Consider the following 17,730-nt stretch of genomic DNA (forward strand, 5'->3'; position numbering starts at 1 on the left):
CCCTGCAATTCTGTCAGATAATACTCAGTTTCTTCCTGAAAATGATTGCAAACACAAATTCTTTGGTATTATTATCTTCATTTAATTTGTCTTAAATGAAAAAACACAAAAAGAATTGTCCTAAAGCCAAATTGGATATAATTCCACACCAAACATAACAAAGAGGGTGGACAAAAGTATTGGCACTGTTCGAAAAATCATGTGATGCTTCTCTAATTTGTGTAATTAACAGCACCTATAACTTACCTGTGGCACCTAACAGGTGTTGGCAATAACTAAATCACACATGCAGCCAGTTGACATGGATTAAAGTTGACTCAACCTCTGTCCTGTGTCCTTGTGTGTACCACATTGAGTATGGAGAAAAGAAAGAAGACCAAAGAACTGTCTGAGGACTTGAGAAACCAAATTGTGAGGAAGCATAAGCAATATCAAGGCTACAAGTCCATCTCCAAAGACCTGAATGTTCCTGTGTCTACCGTGCGCAGTGTCATCAAGAAGTTTAAAGCCCATGGCACTGTGGCTAACCTCTCTAGATGTGGCCGGAAAAGAAAAATTGACAAGAGATTTCAATGCAAGATTGTGCGGATGTTGGATAAAGAACCTCCACTAACATCCAAACAAGTTCAAGCTGCCCTGCAGTCCGAGGGTACAACGGTGTCAACCCGTACTATCCGTCGGCATCTGAATGAAAAGGGACTGTATGGTAGGAGACCCAGGAAGACTCCACTTCTTACCCCGAGACATAAAAAAGCCAGGCTGGAGTTTGCCAAAACTTACCTGAAAAAGCCTAAAACATTTTGGAAAAATGTTCTCTGGTCAGATGAGACAAAAGTAGAGCTTTTAGGGCAAAAGCATCAACATAGAGTTTACAGGAGAAAAAAGAGGCATTCAAAGAAAAGTACACGGTCCCTACAGTCAAACATGGCGGAGGTTCCCTGATGTTTTGGGGTTGCTTTGCTGCCTCTGGCACTGGACTGCTTGACTGTGTGCTTGGCATTATGAAGTCAGAAGACTACCAACAAATTTTGCAGCATAATATAGGGCCCAGTGTGAGAAAGCTGGGTCTACCTCAGAGGTCATAGGTCTTCCAGCAGGACAATAACCCAAAACACACTTAAAAAAGCACTAGAAAATGGTTTGAGAGAAAGCACTGGAGACTTCTAAGGTGGCCAGCAATGAGTCCAGACCTGAATCCCATAGAACACCTGTGGAGAGATCTAAAAATGGCAGTTTGGAGAAGGCACCCTTCAAATATCAGGGACCTGGAGTAGTTTGCCAAAGAAGAATGGTCTAAAATTCCAGCAGAGCATTGTAAGAAACTCATTGATGGTTGCCGGAAGCAGTTGGTCGCAGTTATTTTGGCTAAAGGTTGTGCAACCAAGTATTAGGCTGAGGGTGCCAATACTTTTGTCCGGCCCATTTTTGGAGTTTTGTGTGAAATGATCAAAGTTTTGCTTTTTGCTTCATTCCCTTTTGTGTTTTTTCATTTAAGACAAATTAAATGAAGATAATAATACCAAAGAATTTGTGTTTGCAATCATTTTCAGGAAGAAACTGAATATTATCTGACAGAATTGCAGGGGTGTCAATACTTTTGGCCATGACTGTATATATATATATATATATATATATATATATATATATATTGTATTCTATGTGTCAATATCTAGTCTTTCGTTTCTTTATTTAACCGGTCAGTGTGATTTTACTCTATTGCTAAATGAATTGCCGGCTTTTTGTAAAGGACACACATATCTGGTCCATTTGTAATCCGATTTTTTATCGCCCCCATAGACTTGCATTGGCGAGTCCGATCCGAAAATCGGTGACAATCCCAGCATGCTGCGATTGTCTCGGTCCGAGGAAACGTTCAGAAAAAAAATCGAATGATGGGAGCTACACCATAGAATAACATTGGGACGAATGCAATGTGATTTTTTATCGCATTGCATTCGTCCGATTTAATTGCTAGTGTGACTCCGGCCTTATGATTTACTTCTTGTTATGTGTATTGTATTTTAGCTAAATGTTAATACATTTTGTGTTAGTACTATTACTGGTTCATTTGCACATTTTCTTATCTGATCTGCTGTTTTCATGGTGCAGAACCATATATACCAATCCTATAGTGGTGGGTACATACTATATTTATTATGGTTTAAATTGCTTACCTAAATTTACAATTATAATTCTTTCTGTACTTGGACTGATTGCTAATATTGGCTTACCCCGAAAAGAATCGCACTCACCAGACCCCAAACTATTACGGTATAGTTTGTAAGTGGATGGGCTTTCACGCACAAATCTGTTTCACCCTGATAGCGATTGGCTCCCCAAGGTGAGCGGAAGAAGAAAGAACGCTTGCGCTCCGGAGTGAAGTGATACTGGTACCTGATCTATGGATAAGAGCTGCAGTGCATTGCAGCTGGATCGGCAATGAACATGATAGTGACTGTGTGAGAGCCTATCCACCATCAGCACTTGCCACCTCTAATTGTCTTGGGTCTGGTGAGTGTGATTCTTTTGGGGATGTGTGCTTTCTTTTGTTTGTGTCTGGTTTCTTTTGGAGTTGTCTGCTTTCTTTAATGAAGAAAGCTGCATTCTGCTGTATTCTTCTGCATTCTGTATTCTTTAACTTCTTTAACTAGGGCTTATTTTTGAACTAGGGTTTATATTTTCAGCATACTCCAGAAAGCCTGAAAAATCATGCTAGGGCTTATTTTTGGGGCAGGTCTTTTTTTTCGGGGGAAATACGGTAACATTTCTCACTTGTAATGTACACTACGGGCCTTTAATTTTTAATTATTCTAATGGAGTAAAGAATAGGCCCGATTTTTGAGGTTGAATTAAGAGTTCAGAAGCATTCCAGCAGCTATATCGGAAGCTCTAACAGTTGATGTACTTACTGTTAACATGGTATCAGTGGATTCCTGGTAGGGGAGATAAAGAAACATTACTGTTACAAGGAGTTCCGAAAGTCTAAAAAGACTATGATGACCTATGACAATTATTACTACATTTACACCTCTGCATGCATGACTACGAAGTTCATTTAATCTAGACACTGGTTTGGATTCTAGCTCCTACAATCAGAATCATTATTACATGTTTTGAATGTAACAGAAATGTATATGTAACAGTATTCACTGAGGTATTGAAGGGGAAATGTAGTATTACATGGTACCCACTTAAATCAATGGATTATCAGGGGTGGATATACCAGTGGTGCAATCTGTGCAGCAGCACAGGCGCCCAAGAATTAAGGGGAGCCATTTCTACCTCATAGAAATAAAATTTTGTCAATCAAACTGTGAATACTGCAGCCCATCAGTAGCCGCTGACAGACTGCAGGGCTCGTGTGAGATAACATTATCACCCTCGCACAAAGAGACATAGCCCCAACATTGTTGGAACGGTATTGGATCAGGAGGTCAGTATGTGTTGGTTTTATTTTACATAGGACACTGGTACATAATGGATATTAAATTAGTAAAGCATTTTAAATTTTAGTAGCTTTTCCTCGCCATGTGAAAAATGTTGATTTGAATACACACTCTAACCATCTGGTGACCTTATTTTAATATCTCAATGTAGATGGACCCAAAGGTTCTTTAACCCCATGTTTTTCAGAAGTTAGGGCACAACAGGTGCATCACTGGGCCTATCATGGTGACAAACCTCCCCAGTCCCAAATGTTCAGCCTATTACACCTGGTTCGAAAGTGGTTGCAATATGAATCATTCTCCACAGCGCAGATGGTGGACACGTTCATACACTTCCTTCCAAGGTCAGTGCAGTCCTGGGTGGCCCAGGGAGATCACCGGAATGCTAATGAAATGGTGTGCCTAGTGGAAAGGTACCAGGCAGTTGAGAGTTCCTTGGGGAAGTAAGGAGTCTTAACATCTCCATAATGGGGTTCCCAAATGGGGGCTGACACCCAAACTTGCACCTATTAACAGAGAGAGCCTAAAAGCCCCTTTACATTTAGCGATGCACCAGCGATCCCGACCACAATATGACTCGGTCAGGATCGCTGGTGCATTGCTAAATGGTCGCTAGTGAGCTGCCTCACAGGCAGATCTCACAGCGATGTAGCGACGCAGCAGCGATCGTTACTTACCTTTCAGACGCGGCGATCCTGACGTCCTCCCGCCCGCGTCCACGCGTCGCTCGTCGGCGCCAGCAGGAAGCGTCCGACGAGAAATGGAGCTGCACGATCTCAGTGACAGACAGCGGGGGAGCCGGTCAGAGGTAAGTATCACACATAGCGATATCGCTGCTGCGTCATAAAATCGGTGACACTTTAGCGATATCGCTATGTGTAAAGGCCCCTTAAGAAAGAGCTAGAGGTGTCAGTGCAGTTGTCTGTAAGCAAAAGAGACTGCAGGAGGAACCTGGAAAAAGCAAAGTTCAGGAGTAGAGAATTTCCCCACGTGACATCATGTCCAAATGCCAAATAATGCTGTCAATATATTATAACATCAATAAGGACACATACATAGCTATCTAAATAATAACTATATGGTATATTTTGTATAGTTATCTATATGAAATGTAAACATAAACATTTTTGTGCATATATATATATATTGTAGGGATTCGCTCTGGTAGGTAATGGCAGGGCTGCAGTAACGAGGCAACACACAGGCTTAAAGTCCAATTTCAGTGGTTTAATGTCACGTTGCAAACAGCAGATTAACAGAAAGTAAGGAAAAACATAAATTTATTCCAGCTTGGAGAACCACTGGTCCCAGACTCACCCCTTGCACATCCCGTGCAAGGGCTGGGCTTAACTAAGCGGCTGCCAGGTCCGCGGCATCCGCCAGGTGCCATTCCCAGGGTTATTGAGAGTCTTGCTGCTATAATCCTGCAGCACGGGGATCCTGTATACAAGTTCAGGCTAAGTCCAGCCAAGTTCCTTTAACTTCCAGACACACTCTCCATGTGCGAAACACCAACCTCCATTACATAGACCATAGCCCCTCCTACAAGTGAGATAAACGTCACATGGGCTGACCACGTGACCATGACATCATCGCAGGTCCTGTCTTTAGGGAAAAGTCCGGCCAAACATTAAACTAAACTGCTGGGAGAAATGTATTTCACATCCAGTAAAACACCCTTTACTGTACCACATACCTCCCTCCTATGTTGAACCCTAAGGGGGTGGACACATGACATATAGTGAACTCTGGACAGGGCATCTGCATTTCCCTGTAGTCTGCCTGCCCGATGTTCTACTGAAAATTTAAAATTTTGCAGGGACAGGAACCACCTGGTGACTCGGGCATTCCTCTCCTTAGCTTGACTCATCCATGTAAGAGGGGAATGATCTGTCATCAACCAAAATGTTCTCCCTAGCAAATAGTAGCGCAATGACTCGAGTGCCCACTTGATGGCCAGGCACTCTCTCTCCACAATACTGTACCTGGTTTCAGCTGGGGTAAGCTTCCGGCTTAGGAAACTAACGGGATGCTCTTCCCCGTTAACCTTCTGAGACAGCACGGCCCCGAGCCCTATCTCAGAGGCATCCGTCTGAACAACGAACTCTTTTTTTAAATTTGGAGTGATCAGGACTGGTGTACCACACAGTACCCCTTTTAACTTTGTAAAGGCCTCCTCTAACTGATCATTCCAATGGACCATCACAGATTTCCTCCCTTTTAAGTAGTCTGTCAAAGGCATGGACAGGGTTGCAAAGTTGGGAATGAACCGCCTGTAATATCCCACCAAACCTAAAAAGGCTTTTACCTGTTTTGTTGTGAGGGGACGGGGCCAGTTCTGAATTGCCTCCACTTTATTTACTTGAGGCTTGAGAACTCCTCTCCCAATGACGTAACCCAAGTACCAAGCTTCCTCCAACCCTATGGAACACTTCTTTTGGTTGGCAGTTAGCCCTGCTTGTCGCAGAGAGTCTATCACTGCCTGTACTTTTGCTAGGTGACTTTCCCAGTCGGTGCTGTACACAATAATATCGTCTAGACAGGTTAAGACATAGCGGCGATGGGGACGGAGGACAATATCCATTAATCGCTGGAACGTTGCTGGTGCGCCATGCAACCCAAAGGGTAACACCTTATACTGGAACAGCCTCTCGGGTGTTACAAAAGCCTGTTTTCCTTCACAGCCTCTGTTAGGGGTACCTACCAATAACCTTTTGTGAGGTCCAGAGTTGTAAAATACCATGCCTGCTCAAATCGCTCTATCAACTCGTCAACCCGAGGCATAGGGTAAGCGTCAAACTTTGAAATGTCATTAAGTTTTCTAAAATCGTAACAGAATCTTAGAGACCCATCAGGCTTGGGTATTAGGACTATTGGGCTGGCCCTCTCACTTTGGGACTCTTCTATGACCCCTAACTGTAGCATAGTTTTTACCTCTTCCGAGATGGCTTGTCACCAGGCCTCAGGCACCCGATATGGCTTTAGTCGGACATTGGCCTGTGGCTCCGTGACAATATTCTGTTGGATTAGGGAGGTGCGTCCGGGGAGCTCCGAAAAAACATCTGTAATTCGACTAATGAACTCCCGGACCTCCTGAACCTGTCTAGGAGACAATGTGTCTGCAGTTTTGACTGTGGGTTGGGCTTCTCCTGCCTCGCCCCAAGGTGATTGAGCCTTCTCCATCTGAAACGCAGGCAGCGGACTATCCCCACCAAGGTTTTCTCTATCTTTCCATAGTTTAAGCAAATTAACATGGTAAACCTGTTCTGGCTTTCTCCATCCTGACTAGTGTACCTTGAAGTCTACTGGCCCCACCTTTTCCATGATCTCGTAGGGTCCCTGCCACCTTGCAAGAAATTTGCTATCTACGGTAGGCACAAGTACCAACACCCAATCCCCAGGGCTAAAGGTTCTTACCCGAGCCCCCTGGTTATAGACCCGACTCTGTGACTGTTGTGCTGCCTCCTTATGTTCCTGGACTAAGGGTAGGACTGTCTCCATTCTTTCTTGCATTTTTGCAACATGCTCTATCACACTTTTGTGGGGGGTAGGTTGGTTCTCCCAGGCCTCTTTGGCTATAACGAGTAAGCCCCGTGGATGTCTGCCGTACAATAGTTCAAAGGGCGAGAACCCCGTAGATGCCTGAGGTACCTCCCGCACTGCAAACAACAAATATGGCAATAAGAGATCCCAGTCCTTCCCATCTTTGGAAACTGCCTTTTTTAACATGTTCTTCAGCGTCTTATTGAATCTTTCTACCAGACCATCTGTTTGGGGATGATAGACAGATGTGCGCAACTGTTTAACATTTAGCAAATGGCAGAGTTCTTTCATAATTTTTGACATAATGGGGGTTCCCTGGTCTGTTAAAATTTCTTGAGGAATTCCCACCTGCGAAAACATATCCAAGAGTTCCTTTGCTATAAGCTTAGCTGATGTGTGGCGCAGAGGAATGGCCTCAGGATATCGGGTAGCATAATCTAGAACTACCAAGATGTGTTGGTGTCCCCTTGCCAACTTATTGAGAGGCCCGACCAGATCCATTGCCACACTCTTGAAGGGTACCTCAATGATTGGTAAAGGCACCAAGGGACTCCGAAAGTGAGGCTGGGGACTGGTTACCTGGCACACTGGACAGGAATTACAGTACCGTTTAACTTCGTCATGGACCCCTAGCCAGTAGAACCCCTGCAGAATTCCGTCTAGGGTTTTCTTTTGGCCCAAATGCCCCCCAAGTACATGCGCATGCGCTAAGTCCATTACCAGCCTACGATATGCCTGAGGTACCAGTAACTGTTCTACCATTTCCCCACATATTTTCTCCACTCGGTACAACAAATCTTGGTTCAGCTCAAAGCGTGGCAACACTGTAGCTGCCCCAGGTCGTTGGGGTTCCCCATTAACAAACAGTACATTTTCTCTGGCCAGGGCCAAAGTAGGGTCTCGGAGTTGCGCTGTACCAAAATTGTCACCTGCTACATTCAAGTCTGACAACTCGGGTCCCGGCAGCAAGTCTTCCACCTATCCAGCCAATACTTCTCTGGGAGAATTCTTCCCCTCCTACACTGAAGGAAAGGTTACCCCTACCGCCAGCACTTCTTCCTCCGGGCCACCAGGCTCATGCCCTACTTCTGGAGAATGTAACCTGGTTGCCTCTGGTGCCGGCAGTTGCTCCGTGGGTGGGACAACAGATGGCCGCAGCACAGAAAATAAAGGAAAGTCTCTTCCAATTATTACTTCATAATGCAGATTAGTCACAACCCCCACCTCATGGCACTGCTTTCCCGCTGGCGTGTTTATCACCACTAGTGCGGTGGGATAGTCTTTTAAGACCCCATGTATACACAACACCCCTATTTTCCAACCCGTATACTCGCTGGTTTGTATCCAGCTGGCTCTTACCAGGGTTACAAGAGTCCCTGAGTTCAATAGGGCCACAGCCGGGGTGCCTTCCACTTCAACCCGACACAAATGTTCCATATTGGGACCTTTCGGGGTGCCCATTGCACACATCGGTTCGGCATAGTGAGACTGGCGGAACCCAAAGTTTGTGTCCATGGGCTCAGCCAGGTGGGGACAATCAGCTCTCATATGACCTGGTTACTGGCACCGCCAGCAGATTATGGGGCTCCTTACTTCCCCAGATAAGTCCTGAGCGGCTTTCCTGGGCTCCGCTCGCCGAACCAGGGGTGGAGACTTAGGGAACCTTCCTGTTACCTTCCGGGGAGTACCTCCCTGTAGCCCTTTGGTAGCCCATACCTTTCTTTGAGGTCTATGATCTGCATGACATTAGTAGGGGATGCCTGTCCGACCCATGTTTGGAGGGAGGGGGGCAAAGCCTCCAGTCGCCATGCGGTCCAGCATGGCTATGGGGGACAACACCTCAGGCTGCAACCACTTTTGTAACAGGTGCATCAGGTCATAATACTGGGACCGAGCCAGCTTGGAGGGGGTAAACTCCCACTGGTGTACCCGCTGGGCCCAAACTAACACATTTACCCCAAGATGTGCCAGTATCTCACCCTTGACGACCGTGTAGTCCGCCCTTTGCTCTGTGGGTAGGTCCTGATACGCTTTCAAAGGTCCTGGGGCCAGAAGCGGAGCGATGATTTCTGCCCACTGTTCCCGGGGTAGCTTCTCTCTCTCAGCGACTCCTTCGAACATCTCCAGGTATGCCTCCACATCGTCTGACTCATGCATTTTGGGAACCGCGGTACGAACCCCTTTCTGGACATCATGGATTCCCCGGTTAGATCCATTTGTCTGCGCTATCATGATATGCTGTATCAACAGCTGATTGGTTTCCTGCTGCTACATAGCCTGCTGTTGCATGGCCTCCTGCTGCTGCTGCATTGTCTGCTGCTGCTGTCGCATGGCCTCTATGAGCGTTTTTACCGTGGCCTCCATTTCTGGAAAGTTCCCCGCCTGGGTCTGTGCCACTCCTTTCACCCAGGACATAGGCTGGGGTACAAATCAAAAATAAGAAAAACAGCCTGGCCTCACTGCGCTTGCCCGCATTCAGTCCACCAATTGTAGGGATTCGCTCTGGTAGGTAATGGCAGGGCTGCAGTAACGAGGCAATACACAGGCTTAAAGTCCAATTTCAGTGGTTTAATGTCACGTTGCAAACAGCAGATTAATAGAAAGTAAGGAAAAACATACATATACTCCAGCTTGGAGAACCACTGGTCCCAGACACACCCCTTGCACGGGATGGGCTTAACTAAGCGGCTGCTAGGTCCACGGCATCCGTCAGGTGCCATTCCCAGGGTTCTTGAGAGTCTTGCTGCGATAATCCTGCAGCACAGGGATCCTGTATACAAATTCAGACTAAATTCAGCCATGTTCCTGTAACTTCCAGACACACTCGCCATGTGCCAAACACCAACCTCCATTACATAGCCCATAACCCCTCCTACAATTGAGGTAAACATCACATAGGCTGATCACGTGACCATGACATCATCGCAGGTCCTGTCTTTAGGGAAAAACCTGGCCAAACATTAACCTGCTGGGAGAAAGGTACCTCCCATCCAGTAAAACACCCTTTACTGTACCACAATTTATATATCGTAAGGTAACTGTAAGACACCTAGTGGATGGGAGATAAATCTGGAGTTATGCTTTAGCACGTATAAGACTAAAAAGGGTTAATCAGCCATGACAGTTTGATTGTGAGCAGCTGAAGAGTAAGGAGAGATGACTGCTCAACATATCTCCTCCCCTGGGTGTGGCTCACTTTGTAAATTGAGACCTGTTTGTCTCACAAATGTCTGTGTGTTTGGAGGTGTGCAGATCTCCGTGACTGAGTGCCTGTGCTAAAGAACTAAGAAGCTGGGCTCTAAGCCAGGCGGGCTAACCAGCACTATTGCATGGACTTGTTGCTTAATGTTTTACTTTGTGCTGGATAAAGGATGCATTTGAGTTTCCTGTGATGTGGTTTATGAGGATTGAAATAGAAACGGTATTTATGATACCTCAGATTGCTCTCAATTGAGTAGCATTATTACATTTGGTAAAGATTGCAGGCAGCCTTCCCAGGGAACGTGTGGCTGCTACAGAAGTACAGGATGTCGTGGTTGAATGCAGCTTTAAGCCAGTTAGCAAAATCAGACAGACAGCATGGAGGACTTGATTAAACACCTGGCGCAAACCCTGTAGCAGCAGCAACGGCTGTACTAACAGCAACATCTGACACAAGAGACAAATAAGCTGTTTATGCAACAGCTTCAGCAACAGGACAGCCAACAACAGCAGCAGATTGAATTACTCATAGAGATGTTTCATGGCACAGCGGCAGCTCCAACTGCAAGGTCAACTGATTATTTTTCTGTCCGGAAGGCTGTGAGGAGAAAATGATCCCAGGTGAAAATATAGAGGGTTTTTTAACCTTTTTTGAAAGGGTCGCTGAAAGGGAGCAGTGGGCGGAAGTACTGGTGCCATAATAAGCGGTGGGAGCCACAAAAGACCTACTATGATTAAGACTTAGTAGAACAAAATAGCCCAATACTTTGCAAAAGACAAATGGCAATGGCCTGAAATTAAGGCCTGCCATAGCAATAAATGGTTCCACTCCATAAACATACATAGGTAAACCAAGAGAAACGGAGTGATTGAATCCAGAATTTTATGAAAATATCAAATTTTATTATAACAGATATACACAAGAACATACAGTAATCATAGCACAATTGCACATAAAATATGGCACCAAATGCCAGGAAAGGAGATAAATAGGAATCATCAACAAAGCACCATCTCGCTAAATCCACCTGCAGTGAAAACGCCCTAGTGGGATGCGAGCAAAATGCCACTGCCTATGTGAAATCCTGTCATAACCATAATAGGTATAAAGTGGCAGAGGACTCCCGGAACAGACTAGACATAGCAGGGGAAAATTAGCGGTAACAGTCCCACAATCCATAATCATGCCATAATGGCAGAGTAGTCAAACAGTAGGAACGCTTACATAATAGTGCTCAGATACCGCAGGCTGTGGAGAGATCTCTCCACAGCCTGCGGTATCTGAGCACTATTATGTAAGCGTTCCTACTGTTTGACTATAATATTTATTACAATCAGATAAAAATCAGGTATTAAAATGGATATCAATAAATACAATCTGATAATTATTTATGCATATATTGAAGAAATACACATAATACCATTATATAAAGATTATGGGCATCAAAAAGACGCATATAAATATCCATGGTACCGCTGAAAACGTCATCTTGTCCTGCAAAAAACAAGCCACCATACAGCAGCATCAGCAAAAAAATAAAAAAGTTATAGCTCACAAAATATAGCAATGCAAAAATAATTATTTTTTATATAAAATTGTTTTCATTGCATAAAAGCGCCAAAACATAAAAAAATGACCAAAATGAGGCATCGCTGTAACCGTACTGACCCGAAGAATAAAAGCGCTTTATCAATTTTACCGCAGGTGGAACGGTGTAAACGCACCCCCCAAAAGAAATTCATGAAACGCTGGTTTTTGTTCATTCTGCTTCCCAAAAATCGGAATAAAAAGCGATCAAAAGATGTCATGTGCCCCAAAATGGTACCAATAAAAACGTCAACTCGTCCCGCAAAAAATAAGACTCCTAGAATCCTAGAAACTATTTTTACAATAAAAAGCGTCTTTTAGCGTGTGACAGCTGCCAAACATAAAAACCACCATAAAGAGTAAATCAACCCCCTGTTATCACCCCCTTAGTTAGGGAAAAATAATAAAATTAAAAGAAAATGTATATATTTCCATTTTCGCATTAGGGTTAAGGTTAGGGCTTGGGTTAGGGTTAGGGCTAGAGTTAGGGCTGTGTTGTGAGTTCATTTTCCCCTTCACCATTGAGGTCTGAGGAACTCCCTCTTCTGGTGAAGGAAGCTAGTGAGGCTGATTACCAAGCACCTGAGCTGGATGATGATGACTGGGTGACTGGGATTGCTGACTGGATATAAGGCAGCCGACGCCCTTCTGCCTTGCTGGTGATTTCCCTGAGGGATTCTAGGAGACCAGTCTGATTTCTGCTCCTCAAAAGTTAAGTTTTCTGCTCTGCCTTTTGCATTTGTGTTTTGTTTTGCCTTGTTTTTCTGGATTTCTGGGTGAGCTGAATTCCTTTTTGCTCTGTCTTCAGAAAATACCTGAGTACTGATATAGTCTTTTGAAGCCTAGCGTCTTCAGGGTTTTTTTCCCTATCAGTCTGTTGGCTCTTGTTTTGATAGGGTTTTGGGTGGATTGCAGACAGCAGCTTTTCTATCCTGTCCTATTTAGTTAGCTTTGGCCCCATCATTTGCTCAGCCTATCTTTCTATCTGTGTGAGTGTTTTTTCATCTTGCTTCACCGTCATTATATGTTGGGGGCTGCCTATTGCTTTGGGGTCTGCTCTGGGGCAGTTTAGATTTCCCTCTCTGTCTTTAGGCTATTTAGTTCTCCGGCTGTGATCGAGGGGTCTAGGGCACCGTAGGAACCCCCCACGGCTACTGCTAGTTTTTGTTGTTAGGTTCAGGGGTCTGCAATCCGATAGCTGCCAACTTCTCTGGTTTTCTGGACTTAGCTAGTATTTCTGTTTTTTGCCTCCTACGGTGACTCATTCATAACAGGGCTGAGATTAGGGTTAGGGGTGTGTTGGAGTTATAATTGGGGGGTTTCCACTGTTTGGGCACATCAGGTGCTCTCCAAATGCAACATGGCATCTGATCTCAATTCCAGCCAATTCTGCGTTGAAAAAGTCAAATGGTGCTCCTTCCCTTCCAAGCTCTGCCATGCGCCCAAACAGTGGTTTACCCCCACATATGGGGTATCAACCTACTCAGCACAAATTGCAAAACAACTTTTGGGGTCCAATTTCTCCTGTTACCCTTAGGAAAATAAAAAATTGGGGGCAAAAATATCATTTTTGTGGAAAAAAATGATTTTTTTATTTTCACACCCGGGCGTTATAAACTTCTGTGAAGCACTTGGGGGTTCAAAGTGCTCACCACACATCTAGATAAGTTCCGAGGGGGGTCTAGTTGCCAAAATGGTGTCATTTGTGGGGGGTTTCCACTGTTTTGGTACATCAGGGGTTTTCCAATCGCGACATGGTGTCCAATCTCAATTCCAGCCAAAAAAGTCAAATGACGCTGCTTCCCTTCTGAGCTCTGCCATGTGCCCAAAAAGTCGTTTACACCCACATATGAGGTATCAGCGTACTCAGGACAAACTGTGCAATAACTTTTAGGGTCCTGTTACCCTTGGGAAAATAAAAATTGGGGGTGAAAAGATCATTTTTGTGGAAAAAATATGATTTTCTAATTGTACCGCTGTACGTTATAAACTTCTGTGAAGCCCTTGTGGGTTCAAAGTTCTCACCACACATCTAGATAAGTTCCTTGGGGGGTATAGTTTCCAAAATGGGGTCACTTGTGGGGGGTTTCCACTGTTTAGGTACATCAGGGGCTCTCCAAACGTGACATGGCGTCCGATCTGAATTCCAGCCAATTTTGCATTGAAAAAGTCAAACAGCGCTCCTTCCCTTCTGAGCTCTGCCATGCGCCGAAACAGTGGTTCCCCCCCACATATCAGGTAACAGTGTACTCAGGACAAACTGCACAATAACTTTTGCATTCCAATTTCTCCTGTTACCCTTGGTAAAATAGAAAAAATTGAACCTGAATATTTTTTTTGTGAAAAAAAGTTAAATGTTCATTTTTTTTTAAATATTCAAAAAAATTCCTGTGACGCACCTGAAGGGTTAATAAACTTCTTGAATGTGGTTTTGAGCACCTTAAGGGGTGCAGTTTTTAGAATGGTGTCACTTTTGGTATTTTCTATCATATAGACCCCTCAAAGTGGCTTCAAATATGATGTGGCCCGTAAAAATAAAATGGTGTTGCAAAAATGAGATATCGCTGGTCAACTTTTAACCCTTATAACTTCCTAACAAAAAAAAATTTTGGTTCCAAAATTGTGCTGATGTAAAGTAAACATGTGGGAAATGTTATTTATTAAGTTTTTTGTGTGCCGTATCTCTGTGATTTAAGGGCATAAAAATTCAAAGTTGGAAAATTGCGAAATTTTAAAAATTTTCGCCAAATTTCCATTTTTTTCACAAATAAACGCAAGTTATTTGAATGAAATCCATGGAAGCGTTTCAGAGTTAATACCTCATAAAGGGACAGTGGTCAGAATTGTAAAAATTGGCCCGGGAGTTAACGTGCAAACCACCTTGGTAGTGAAGGGGTTAAGTCACATGCTGTCCATTTCCTTGTGATCCTCCTTGAGATGGTTCTACTCCTTCATTGGCGTCCACCTGTGTTTAATTAAACTGATTGGACTTGTTTTGTAAAGGCACACAACTGTCTATATAAAACCTCACAGTGCTTGTCAGATCAAACGAGAATTATGAGGTTAAATGAATTGTGGCAAGGCACAGATCTGGCCAAGGTTACTGTCATGATCCAGGACGGGATTTCGCTTTGACCCGTCCTGGTTAGACTATGGGTTAATTGTGCTGCCTCTCTCTGGCAGCAGGAGGCTATTTAGTGCTCACTGGACCTGGGTCCGGTGTCAGTTATACTCCTGCCCTCGGCTGAGTTAAGTGACCTCTTGTATACGTGTGCCTTGTGCCTGATATCTTGCTTGTTTGTTCAGTTGTGATCTGGTTCTGTCCCTGTTACGAGTTCTGCCTGACCCTCTTGTACTGCGCTACCTCTCGTGTATGACTCTCTGCTTGTGACCCGACTTCTCTCTGCTCGTCCCCTTGGTACCACGTCGCCCTCTTGTGTATGACCTTTGGCTCTGTCTGACTACCCGTCTGTTTGTCCCTCCTGTACCTCGTTCGCCCGTACTGTGTGTGACCTCTGTTTTGCCTGACTCTGAGTTGTTGTATGGTGTCCTGTCCTATCTGAATACAGGACGCTAAGCCCCGCCCCCTTGCAGTCACATGACCATAGGTCCCGTGCACATTATTCAGTTTTAGTGTCCGCAGGTCCTATGCATCTTTACTTTCCAGCACTGACTGGATCCTGACACTATTAGCCTGAAGCACGCATGGTCACCTCTGCTGCTCTGCTCCACAGGTATCTTTTAGCACTGCTTCTGTTCTCAGGACACGAGCACTGGCTCTATGAGCAAGTGCAGTGCGGTGTCTATGACATTATAACTGACCCACACCATTTTTTTTTTCTCTCTGCTCCCATTCACCTGTGTGTGTGATGGATCCTGTGCACACTCTTTCTGAGCAGGTTAAGCATCTGACGCAGATGTCTCAGAAACTCTTTGGAGAACAAAGAGTCCTGGCTCAGTCTCAGCAGCTGATCGCTGACGCTGTGCAGGGGGTTCTTTCATTGGGGGATCGGGATGTTACATTAATTTCCCCTGAGTCTCCAGTGAAGTTACCAGATACCTTTTCTGGAGATAAAAATGACTTCAGAGTTTTCAAGGAGGGCTGTAAGCTTTTTTTTTCCTTAAGACCACACTCTTCTGGGGATGAAAGTCAGAGAGTGGGGGTCATTATTTCTCTGTTAAGGGGAGCCCCCCAAGCTTGGGCTTTCTCCCTTCCTACCACGGCCCCTGAGCGTATGACTGTGGATGCATTTTTTGAGGCCCTGGGGCATATTTATGATGAGCCTGATCGGGTGCGTATGGCTGAGGACAGGCTGATGAATGTTTGCCAGGGGAAACACTCAGCCGAGTGGTTTTGCTCAGAGTTCAGACGCTGGGCTGCTGAGGTCTGCTGGAACGACGCTGCTCTCCGGGGGTTGTTCCGTAGAGGCCTGTCTGAGCATCTGAAAGACGCCTTGGCTCTCCACCCCCCACCTGATGCCCTGGAGGAAGCTATGACACAGGCCGTCCGAATGGATCGCAGGTTACGGGCAAGGGGAGTGATACAAACCGAGACAACATTATTCTCCCAAGGAAGGGGAGCCAGTTCTTCACTGAAAATCACGGCGATGGGAACCATCAACCATAAGGAGGAAGAAAGGAGGCAACGGCACGTGAGAAAATGCGGTGTTCACAGTGGCGAGTCTGGACATGGGAAAAAGGATTGCCCCTCCCAGCCACTAACCAACAAACGACTGAGCCCGGGTGATTATCGTGGAGGTCACCCAGGCTCTCAGGTACCCTTTTCTGCATTTTCTAAAATGTCATTCCAAGTGGAACTTTGTTGTGGGGGTGTCTCCACATCCACAACTGCCTTCGTGGATTGCGGTTCATCATTGAACTTTATTGACTCTGACTTGGTGGCCAGGTGTAAGTTAGGGACAGTTAGGTTGGAGACTCCGATTCACCTTGTTGCTATTGACAAAACACCACTGGTTAAGAATGACATTGTGTTTTGTACTGAAGAGTTTCTCCTTAAAGTGAGTTCCTTACACCAGGAACGTATTTCGTGTTTTGTAATGAACAACCTGCCTGCGGGACTGGTGTTGGGGTTCCCCTGGTTACAGCTGCACAATCCTGTGATTAATTGGGAATCTCGGGACATTGTTAAGTGGGGTCCCTATTGCTCTGAGAAATGTCTTGTTTCTGTGTCTGTGTCGTCCGTGGGTCTAGAAGGCATTCCGGAGTGCCTGATAGATTATACTGACGTTTTCTCCGAAAAAGAGGCTGAGGTTTTACCACCACACCGCCCATTTGATTGTGCCATTGACCTGGTTCCAGGTGCTAAATTGCCCAAAGCCCGCCTGTATAACCTCTCGGGTCCGGAATGGGCTGCGATGAAGGAATATATTTCTGAGAGCCTCCGTAAGGGACATATTCGTCCTTCTGTTTCTCCTGTGGCGGCAGGGTTCTTTTTTGTAAAAAAAAAAGACGGTGGTTTGCGCCCATGCCTCGATTTTCGTGAGTTAAATAAAATAACTGTGAGGAATACTTATCCCCTTCCACTTATTCCTGATTTATACAATCAGTTGTCCGGAGCTAAGTGGTTTTCGAAATTAGACCTACGGGGAGCGTATAACCTTATCCGAGTCCGGGATGGAGATGAATGGAAGACCGCCTTTCTCACTACTGAAGGGTTGTTTGAAAATTTGGTCATGCCCTTCGGCCTGACCAACGCTCCAGCGGTCTTCCAAAATTTCATAAATCATGTGTTCTCCGATTTGATTGGACGTTTTATGATGGTGTATTTGGATGACATTTTAATCTACTCGCCTGATAAACAGACTCACATTGGTCATGTTCGGGCAGTTCTCCAAAGGCTCAGGGAGAACTGTCTGTTTGCTAAACTTGAAAAATGTTTATTTTTTGTTCAGGAACTGTCCTTTCTGGGGTTCATCGTGTCTGCTGAAGGGT

General features: G+C 45.0%; 1 protein-coding gene across 1 annotated transcript in view; it reads right to left on the bottom strand.

Annotated features, from left to right (window-relative positions):
• The window catches only part of LOC141055076 (uncharacterized), a 256,490-nt gene that overhangs the window by 37,453 nt on the left and 201,307 nt on the right, over positions 1-17,730 (bottom strand). The window contains exon 5 of the mRNA XM_073552036.1: positions 2,910-2,933. Within this exon, the coding sequence (XP_073408137.1) occupies positions 2,910-2,933 (24 nt within the window). The remainder of the gene's footprint in view (positions 1-2,909; positions 2,934-17,730) is intronic.

Source organism: Dendrobates tinctorius, unplaced genomic scaffold (genome assembly GCF_039654945.1).
Source record: "Dendrobates tinctorius isolate UK_male_01 unplaced genomic scaffold, ASM3965494v1 ptg000183l, whole genome shotgun sequence".
NCBI classification, from domain to species: domain Eukaryota; kingdom Metazoa; phylum Chordata; class Amphibia; order Anura; family Dendrobatidae; genus Dendrobates; species Dendrobates tinctorius.